The 10,240-nt window shown below is 43.2% G+C and overlaps 1 protein-coding gene and 1 non-coding gene across 6 annotated transcripts in view; both read left to right on the top strand.

Annotated features, from left to right (window-relative positions):
- CCT6B (chaperonin containing TCP1 subunit 6B) overlaps positions 1-10,240 on the top strand; it is a 46,026-nt gene that overhangs the window by 686 nt on the left and 35,100 nt on the right. For 2 of the 5 annotated variants that reach the window (XM_019732579.3, XM_019732576.3), the window contains exon 2: positions 2,183-2,259. The exons of 1 other annotated variant lie outside the window; for it this stretch is intronic. In XM_019732579.3, coding sequence (XP_019588138.3) covers positions 2,197-2,259 — 63 coding nt within the window. In that variant the 5' untranslated portion in view covers positions 2,183-2,196. Of the gene's footprint in view, positions 1-30; positions 331-2,182; positions 2,260-10,240 lie in introns of those variants that run through there. 2 more of the 5 variants (XM_019732578.3, XM_019732577.3) reach the window with 2 other exon arrangements.
- Positions 773-876, top strand: LOC141569125 (U6 spliceosomal RNA). Its single transcript, XR_012492517.1, has one exon. It is a non-coding gene; the product is annotated as a U6 spliceosomal RNA (small nuclear RNA).

Here is a 10,240-nt window from a genome sequence, read left to right as displayed (position 1 = left end):
GCTGGGCCACGTGTCACCGCCACTCCCCGCCCCTCCGTCACCCCGCCTGCCACGTGGGCAGTGGTCGGGTTCGAAGTAGTGAGGCCCTGGGCTTGGTGTCGGAGGATGGGGTTGCTTCCCGATCCGCGATGGCTGCCGAGGAAAGCGGAGGTGCGGGGACGTGGTGGCGCCCAGAGGCGCAGCCCGGCTGAAACTTCCCAGCACTGCCTGCCTGATTTGCTCATAATGTTAGAGATTATCTAGACCTTAAAAGGTGAAGATAGTGGCCGAGAAACTACATTGTGATGAGCTTGGGAAAGGCAAGGATCACGTCATTCAGCCTGCTTTTCTGTAAGCTCTGCCTTGTGTCCCACACAGTGCTTAGCACGTTGCAAGTATTCAATAAATACTGAATTGAAAAGAAACACTAGATAGATATAGATATAAAGTGTAAAGGAGTGATGGGGAGAGTTAGCCCTTGATTGTGTATCGTTTAAAGTGTATTTATCTCTTTTAAACCTCAGGTCAACTTTTTGAGAGATCAGGATGGCACTTTTTACAGAAGAGTGGCATAGGCCTCGGAGAAGGTTAGGTGCACTTGTTTAGGACCCAGCAACAGCAAACCGTAGGGAGTTGTTAGGTAAGCAAAGAGGAGATCCTAGAGGGACTTCTGTGCTATGGGAAAAAGCTTGGCCTTATGTAGGGGATGGAGAGCCATGTGGAGAAGTAGTAACTACCATTGAAGCCGAGTAGGGGAGAGACTGAGGTGAGGGAACCAAATAAAAGGATCTTTGTGCTGGCTTTGGCAGCACGTATACTGACATTGGACCAATACAGAGATTAGCATGGCCTCTGCCCAAGGATGACACGCAAATTCATGAAGTGGTCCACAATTTTAAGGAAAAAAAGTTTTTTACTGTATCTGTATGAGGTGTTGGACGCTAATTAAAACTTATTGTGGTAATCATTGCACAATTATGTAAGTCAAACCAGTGTGCTGTACACCTTAAGCTTATGCAATGATGTGTGTCAATTATATCTCAATAGAACTAGGGTTGGGGGAGAAGGTTCTTGAGAGAGATGAAAGTGGCCTGAACAAGCTCGGTTAGTTGGAGTGGAGGGGAAGATGCATTTTTGGACAAGCATTTAGATTTTAAATGACCTTCCAGATAAAATGTTCATTTACCAAAAGATGAAACGAGGATGACTTGAGCAAGCCATCGTAGATGATGGAGCCATCGACTGAAATGTAAAATGAGAGGGAAGGAGGAGGTATTTGAAAAAAAAAAAAAAAAAAAAGAGTTTTGTTTTGGATATATTCAGTTTGGCTGGTTGGGGCTACCCAGAATCCCATTGTCTGACATGGAGCAGAGTCTCTAAGGTGCCCCTGAATAAACAAGGTCTTGGGATTGGAAGGTCACTGGAGGCTCAAGTCCTAACTGGCAGTTGAGGGAGCCTGAATATATCTCTATCACTGCATTTACTGTCTTGTTTTGAAAATCCCTTTGACTGTATCTGTCTTTTTCCCTGGCCTTGTGCTGTCAAATGCTGTTATCACTAGCCACATGTGTGGCTCTTGAGCTCTTGAAATCTGGTTAATCTGAATTGAGATGTGCTATAAGTGTAAAATACACACCGATTTCAAAGACATGTTACCAAAAAAAAAAGAGTGCAAAATATCTCATTAATAATATATTTATGTTGGTCTTATGTTGAAGTGATTATTTTGGACATGTTGGGTTAAATAAAAAATATTTCATTTCAATAGTATATTCTATTTAACCCAACATAGCCAAAATAATCACTTCAAACAACTGTTTGTTTTTACCTTTTTGAAAATGTGGCGACTAAGAATACAACTGAATACTTGGCTCGTATTATACTTCTATTGGACAGCACTCTCCTAGATTTAAAACCTGTTTCTGGAGAGTGACATCTGTGCCTCATGCATCTTTTTATTCTCAGTCCCTAGAACAGTACTGGGTACATAGTAGGCACTCAGCAAATATTTACAAATAAATGAATGAAACCGATGAGTGAATGCAATGAATGAATGAAGCTCTGAAAGCTTCCTTAGAATGATGTTCATTACAGTGTATTGACGATGTTTGATATAAATGTGCAAAAAGACTCAGGCTCTAAATGTTTATTTTGCTTGATTAGCGCTCCAAGGAACCCTTAATGAAAGATCTCTTTTACTCAGGCCCTTGCTGTAAAATGGAACTAGCTGGAAGTTGCATTTCCTTAAGAGAAACGGGAACTGCTACCAAGGAGAATGAGGTAATGTGTGGTAACAACTTTGGAATTACACAGACTTAGGTTTGAATTATGATCCACCACTGGCTGTGTAACCTTCCTCTGTTTTCTTAACTTCTCTGGGCTTCAGTTTTCATGGTGAAATTGGGATTAAAAAGACCTCTTAGGATTGTGACAATTAAATGAGATGACTTATATTCTCTTGCAAAACTGCTTGGCACTTAGAGGTATTTCAGTAAATGCACATGCCCTCTACTTCTCAGCCTGGATACATACATTCTTACCACTGCGGCATGTAATCATTCAGTCCGTCATCAATCAGTCAAGTATTTATGGAGAGCCTGCTCTGTGTTAGGCCCTATTCCAGGAACTGAAATACTGCAGTGAAACAAAACACAAAAAATCGCTACCCTCGTGGAGCTAAGAGGTTAGTATGGGAGACAGATAATAAACAGTAAGTAAAAATGCGTAGTATGTAAGAGGATGGGTGCTGTGGAGAAAAAGAAAGGAGAAAAGGAGGAGGGCAGGATGTCCCAGGCAGGGCAGCGTGGGGTTGCAAGTTTAAATACAGTGCTCAGGAAGACTTCACCAACAAAGTGACAATTGAGTAAAGACTGGAAGGAATGAAGGAGAGAGCCACGTGGAGTTCTAGGGTAGAGAGAGCCGCAAGTAAAGGCCAGGATGTGTCTGTCCTGGTGGGAGATCAGCAAGGAGATGGATGTGGCTGGAGTGCAGGAATCAAAGTTGAGAAGAGTTGGAGATGAGGTCCGCAGGGTATCCCGAGACAGATCCTGTAGGGCCTTGTAAACTACTGTAAAGATGTTGGCTTTCATTGCCGGCGAAATGGGAAGCTACTGGATGCCATTGAGCAGAGATGTAACACGATCCGACTTAGGTTTTAATAGGATTGCTATCACTCTGACTGCTGTGTAGAGAAATTGGTAGGTGAGTTAGGTGGCTGCTGTAAAGATGTAGGGGATAAATGAGGGCCACTTGGGTGCTAACAGTGAAAGTAGTCAGAACAGGGCCGGCCCGGTGGCTCAGGCGGTTAGAGCTCCGTGCTCCTAACTCCGAAGGCTGCCGGTTCGATTCCCACATGGGCCAGTGAGCTCTCAACCACAGGGTTGCCGGTTCAACTCCTCGAGTCCCACAAGGGATGGTGAGCTCTGCCCCCTGCAACTAAGATTGAACACGGCACCTTGAGCTGAGCTGCCGCTGAGCTCCCGGATGGCTCAGTTGGTTGGAGCGCATCCTCTCAACCACAAGGTTGCCGGTTTTGACTCCCGCAAGGGATGGTGGGCTGTGCCCCCTGCACCTAGCAATGGCAACTGGACCTGGAGCCGAGCTGTGCCCTCCACAACTAAGACTGAAAGGACAACAACTTGACTTGGAAAAAAGTCCTGAAGTACACACTGTTCCCCAATGAAGTCCTGTTCCCCTTCCCCAATAAAAATCTTTTAAAAAAAAAGAAAGAAAGTAGTCAGAACAAACCTGAGGCTCATAGACCCCTCAGGGATCTGTGGATAGGCCCTGGGGTGTCCTTGAACTCCCTGAAATTTTATACAATTATTTGTGTGTAAGTGCATTTTTGGAGGGAGAGCTTTTATTGGAGTCTCAGAGCAGTTCCATAATCCAAATCAAGAGCTACTTTGGTGGCAAATAAGCAGGATACCTCCTGCCTGTCCCTAGTTATTGAAGTCTCAAGGTGGTTAAGTCCCTCCCTCAGACCTTGATTCTAAATCCTCCAGAGTACTGATCCTGTTTGCAAGCCTCTCAGAGCTTCTGCCACCCCCTTTAAGAATATAGCATGACTTCTAGTTTAGACACATCAGAATTGTTAAGAAGGAAAAACAAATCCCAGGGAAATGGGTAGATTCTGTTAATTTTTTATGCTACTCACTATGGAAGCTTGGCAGCCACAGGCAGGAATTGGGAAAAGGCGTCACACCTTCTGAGAGGGCACCTTTGAGATTAGTTTGCGCTCAGTGGATTTCTTTTTTAATAAGCTCTGGTCTCTGAATCGTGTAAATCTCAGCTCCAAGAGCCATTTTTATGGTTTGGTTTGCTTAATAGTCACCAATTAAAATAAGTTGCAAAAAAACGGTGGTGGTGTTTGCCAGGATTAATATTTAAAAGGGAACAGGTATAGGAAGATGTAATAATTCAAAGCAGCCCATGGCTCTTCATTCTTAATAAAGGCCATGGAGGTTAGTTCTTAAGCAGAGGGGTTTCTTGGCCTCTCCTTTGAATATCTTTGTGCGGCAGCTGCCAGGTTTAAGCAGGACAGAGCAAAGAGCAGTTGAGTCAAGTGTGCCTTTGGGAAGAACAGACCTATGGCACAGAGATGGGGCTTCTCAGGGAGGGTTGAGGTGATAGATGTGGAGTGAGCGAGACTCACAGTTGCTACCATTTCCTCTGAACTTCTAGGTTGGGTTTTTCTAGTGTGAAGTCCTGGTGGTCATAGTTTTCTAGGAGGCAAGTTAACAATTTTCAAAGGGGAAATTTACAAAGAGATGAGCCTGTTTGGGAAGCAAACTTAAGTCCTCTCCCCTCCACTGGATTCTGAGATCGTTGATAGGTAGCATTGATGACAGCTGTTTTCCAGCTCTGGGGTGGTAGACGTTTGTGAGCAGGTTGAACACTGACTTCCTCTCTTGTTCGTCGTGCCATTTCTTTTATAATGGGACAGTCTCTACCCTTCTCTCCTCCTCCGGGAGCTTCCACTCAAGCCCTCTTACTGAAGCCTTCCCACCGTGCAGCCCAATGTGCTCTCCCTCTCCTGCCTTCAGCCCAGTTTTGGTGTTGGTGATCGAAAAGAAAAAAACCCTCTCATTTCTATTTGCATTACACAGGACACTCTCAGAATAGTAAACGTCTCATACAAGATGCGGGTTTCTACCTGGAGCAATCCTGTGACAGAAGCTGGGTGTCCTACAATTTAATTCAATTCTGACACTGTCTGGCAGGAGTCAGTGTCAGATTTTGTAGGCTAAGGGCTCAGTTGCACATCACTGCCTCACCCCACCACTTCAGACGCCAATCATCACGGCCAGGATCTTACCTGTGCTTCTGACTGACCAGCTACAGGTCAGAGCTTCCCACAACTGCCTCCTCGGGTTCGATTAATTTGCTAGCGCAGCTCACAGAATTTAGGAAAACAGTTTACTTACCAGATTACTGAGTTATTATAAAAGGATATGACTCAGGAGTAGCCAGATGGAAGAGATGCATAGCGTAAGGTATGTGGGAAGGGGCGCAGAGCACTTCCACAAGTTCACCAACCCGGAAGCTCTCAAACCCCATCCTTTTGGGTTTTTACGGAGGCTCCATCCCATAGGCACGATTGATTAAATCATTGGACATTGTCGATTGATTAGATCATTGGCTGCTGGTGATTGAACTAAGGGCGGGGCTGAAAGTTCTAACCCTCGACTTGTACAGTAGGTCCCACGGACGCCAGCACCCATCCTTAGAGGCTTTCCAAACATCATCTCATTAACATACACTCCACTGTGCCTGAAAGGGGCTTGTTTTGAATAACAAATGATACCTTTATCATTCTAATCATTTAGGAAATTCAAAGGTTTTAGTTTAGGAGCTCTGTGACAGAAACAGGAGGAAGGCCAAAATATATACAGGTATTTCTTTTTATAATAGAAATCACAGTATTACAGTGACTGACAGGTGGGAGGGTCCTTAGGGCATACCCAGTAGCATAATACCCAGAGAGAGTAAAACTAAGGCTCAGAGAATAAACCGACTAGGTAGATACCACATAGCTAGTGCGTGGGAAAAGGCAGACTCCAGATATGATTGGCCTCTTTCCACCACCTACCAGTAGTTTAATATTGGGTCCTGCCCAATTTCTTACACTGTTTACACTACAACCAGATTGTAGTTTTCTTGAAGGTAGGACCATGTCTTCATTCATTTATTCGACTAGTATTATTTGAGTGTTGGTACTAAAAGCATTTACATGCATCTAACTTATTTAATCTTCTTAGTAATCCCAGGAAGTAGAAGCTATTATTCCCCCTGTTTTGTAGTTGAGGAAACTAAGGGTGTAATAACTTACCCAAGGTCACGTAGTTAAAAAGGGGTGGACTACAGGACACAGTGTCACTGTTGTTCCCCAGTTGGAATGTCTGGGAACCGATGTCGTTAGTCTTGCTTCCATCAGAGACTACTAAGGAGTAAAATTTATTGCTGGTGAAATGGGGAAAGGCAGGGCAGTGTGGAGAGAAAAATATGGCTTTCCAACCCAGCCAAGGTCTCTGTACAGCACCCTTAACCTTGACAGTTAACTTTTCTAATCTTAATTCTTGCTATTTTGGGGGGATCCTCTCCCACTTTTCACATTTCATTATTAAATAGTAGTAGAATATTGGACTGGGAATCAAGTTACATCTAGTTTTATCTTAGCAATGAACTTGATGAGTGACCTTGGACAAATCATTAGACGTCTAAAATGGAGGTGATAATAACTGTTTTACTTCTCCGGGTTGGGCGGGGGGGCGTGTTGAGACTTGAAGGAAACTAATCTGAACTAATTGGTGAGCAAGCAGTACTCTCACTATGCAAATATAAGGTAATGTTAAATAATAACGATGCAGGGGAGTAGTAAGGACTTAGGGATTGTTGCATTAAGCAAATTCCTCCACTTCTGAGCACGTTTCATCATCTGTAAAATGAAGGTATTACGTACTTTACCAGGTTGTTGTGAGGATTAGAGATGATGTAGGTTAAGCCCTAGCATACTGCCAGACATGTGGTAGGAATCCAGTCAATGGTGACTATTATTAGTTACCTCACACACTGGCTTGGTCGATACTCTTACAACCACACTCGGCAGAACAACAGGCAAGCAAACAACACACATGCACAACGAAAACAGTAACCACCACCATCAACCACCCAATCAGTGTGGTCCTCTGAATGCCCCTAAAGGTGACTGCTGGCTCCCAAGTGCACTGGAAGCCTGACAAATGCTGTTAGCAAATGGAGGTGCAGGCAGAGGGACGCCTTTCCTCCTCTGAGAGACTGTGAGTGCTTTCAATGAAGGATGGCTGAGTGCAGATTCACTCTGAAATAGTTTTGACTGCCAAGTGACAGGAGTGAGCCAAACAAAATGGTGATGGCAGAGAAGGGGAGGGCTGACAGCAGCTGGGAGGCAGTGTGCTTTGCGTCTCTGAACTTACTCTGCCACTGACTCACTTTATTCCTCCTTTTCGCCATTTAAGAGGCCTCTAGGCAATCGGGGCTCCCCACAAGCTCCCACTGACATATGGACATCCCTTGCTTGCCTGGTGTCATGAGGAATTCTTATTAGGTGCTAACTGTGGAGGTGGCCCATTACACTCTAGAGCTTGTTGTGTATGCCTCCTGTGCTGCTTCTCTCAGAATGGGTAAGGGCTTCATGTGCCAGAGAAGGGAAACACAAGGCAGGAAAAGATCTCTTAGCCCTTTAAGCTGTTGAACTGACTTGTGTTCTGGTTCTGACTTCCATCAGTCAGCTGGGTCTTTTTTGTTTTTTACTTTTCCAAACTATGCTGGTATTATTCATTCAACAGATACTTATTGAACTCTATTATGTGCCTGGCATTTTAGGCTGTGAACATGAATACAAGCTCCCGGCCCTTGTGGAATTTACATTTTGGTGGGGAGAAACACAATTTATGTACAAATGAACAGCTAATTTAAGATAGTGATAAGTTTAATGAATTCATAGAATAATGTGATAGTGACAGGTGGGAAGATGGCTGTTTATGTCATCTGAGAAAGACATTAGGGCTGAGAAATGAATGAGAAGAACGCCAAGCTATTTGAAGTCAGGTTCCAAGCAGAGGGACCACAAGGTACAGGTCCTGAAATGGCATGTTTGAGGAACAGAGTTAGCTAGTGAGAAATGGGACATAGAGAATAAAGCAGGAAGAGTGTGGCAGATGAAATTAAACGATAGGTCACAAAGTGGGGGCCCATGGATCACATTCAGCCCATATGGTGTTTGAGGTTTCACTAAAAACAAAAATAACAATCTTGACTTGCAATTTCTCTTGAAAATTAAAACTTGGCCATGCCAGGCCACTATTACTGAATGACAATAATTGGTTTCAGCAGAGCAGTTATGCTCTCCTGTCCCCTCCCATTCCCGTTTCATGGGAGTGTGGTCACCAGTTCATGTGTGACAGACATTTGAATTAGCAGCTGCTGAGCCCTAATAGGTTTGCTAAGGGCCTGATTGCCCCCTGCCGCCCCCCCCCCGAATGTGATGAAAGAATGAAGAATTTTAACTGACAGTGACTTGACCTAAAATTTTAAAAGATCACTCTTAGTACTTTGTTGATAACAGATTGCAGCTAGGTTGGGGGAAACAGGCAACAGTTAATGCAAGAGATGCTGGTGGCTAGGACCAGTGGAGACAGAGAAGTGGACAGATTCTGGGCATATTTTGGAGCGAGAGCTGTCAGGACTTAACTAATGCTAAGGTTGGGGGCTAAGAAAAGGGAATGAAGGATAACTCCCAGGAGAAAGGTCAAGTCTAGGGATATAAATTGGGAGTCATCAGGATATAGGTGGTATTTAAAACCATGGGAATAGGTGAGATCATTGAGGAAAGGTAGATAGAAAATAGAATGTAGTTTGGGATTTTCTTTTCCCCTGTTCAAATTTAAATCTTCTAAATTCCTAGTATGATACAGGCTACAAGACTCTTAGTATTAAAGAGTCCCCTCTCAAGCCACCATTGCTACCCATATATTTACTCAAATCCCCCTATAAACATCCAGCCAAGTAGCTCGCCAATTGGTTCATCAACAGGACACATACTATTTCCATTAAGATGTTCCAGTCTGTGTTCATTAGAAAAGTGGTTTTTCCTCCTATCAAACTTTTAGGTAGGTAAGTCTGTCTCTCTCTGCAAAAAGGGAGTATTGAGAGTGAAAGGAGGCAGTATTCATTAATTACACTAAGACAACTGGGACTATCCTGGGCAAACTTTGCAGGCAAAAGTAGTAATACTTTAGCCATTTCTGTCTTCAGATAGTCAATCAAATGACTTAAAAAGTGAGGTGCCATTTATCTCATGGCAAAATTAAGGATTTGGAGTTAAAAGAAACCTCGAGAAAATTATCTGCTTTAATTCCCTCATTTTAAAGAAGAAATTAAGGGGACTGAATTTTTAGCCTATGATCAAGTTAACAAGTTAGTAGCATGCAGCAGGGGAAGACCAGACACCACTAGCAGAAATACTTGCCTCTCACCACACCCTGAAGTATCATAGCAAACTAAGGTTCAGAGAGGTGGCTTGCCCGAGATCACTAGCCATTAAGGATACTCAAATGTTAACGTCTATAAAGTTCCAACTCCTCAGAGCAGGACTGTCAAAGCCCTCTACAATGGTGCATAATCTACCTTTCCGATTGTAACTTTCATTGTCGTCAGGAATGAACACTGTGTTCTAGTTACATTGGCCTGCTCACTACCTTCTGAGCACGTTTTATTTTCCCAGCTGTATACCTTTCTCTTTAAATCTGCACTGTCTTTATGGTGGCCATTAGTCACATATGGTTGGTGAGTACTTGAAATGTGGCCAGTCTAAACTGAAATGTCCTGTTAGATACACTCAGGTTGAAAAAATGTAGAATCCCCAAAATGTAAAAAGATTTCCTTAATAATGTTTAAATATTGATTGCATATTGAAACATTAATTAACATGCAATATAACATAAAATACGTTACAAATAATTTCACATTTTTTAACTTGATGTGGCTACTAAAATTTAAAATATGTATGTGGCTTACACTGTATTTTTAAATGGACAGCGCTCCTCTAAATCATTGGCCTAGCCTCTTAAGCCAACAGGGCCCACCATTCAAACCCATCTTGTACTTTCTCATATTCTGAAATAATAAAGCAACGAATGATAGAAAACTCTGTGGTTTCATACATCTGAGGCAGGCAGGCCCTGTTATCCAATTGCAGTTGCTATCACCAATCATCTGACAG

Source organism: Rhinolophus sinicus, chromosome 12, assembly GCF_057876585.1.
Source record: "Rhinolophus sinicus isolate RSI-liver-muscle chromosome 12, RSI-T2T, whole genome shotgun sequence".
Taxonomy (NCBI): Eukaryota; Metazoa; Chordata; class Mammalia; order Chiroptera; family Rhinolophidae; genus Rhinolophus; species Rhinolophus sinicus.
This window is presented reverse-complemented; position numbering and strand designations above follow the sequence as displayed.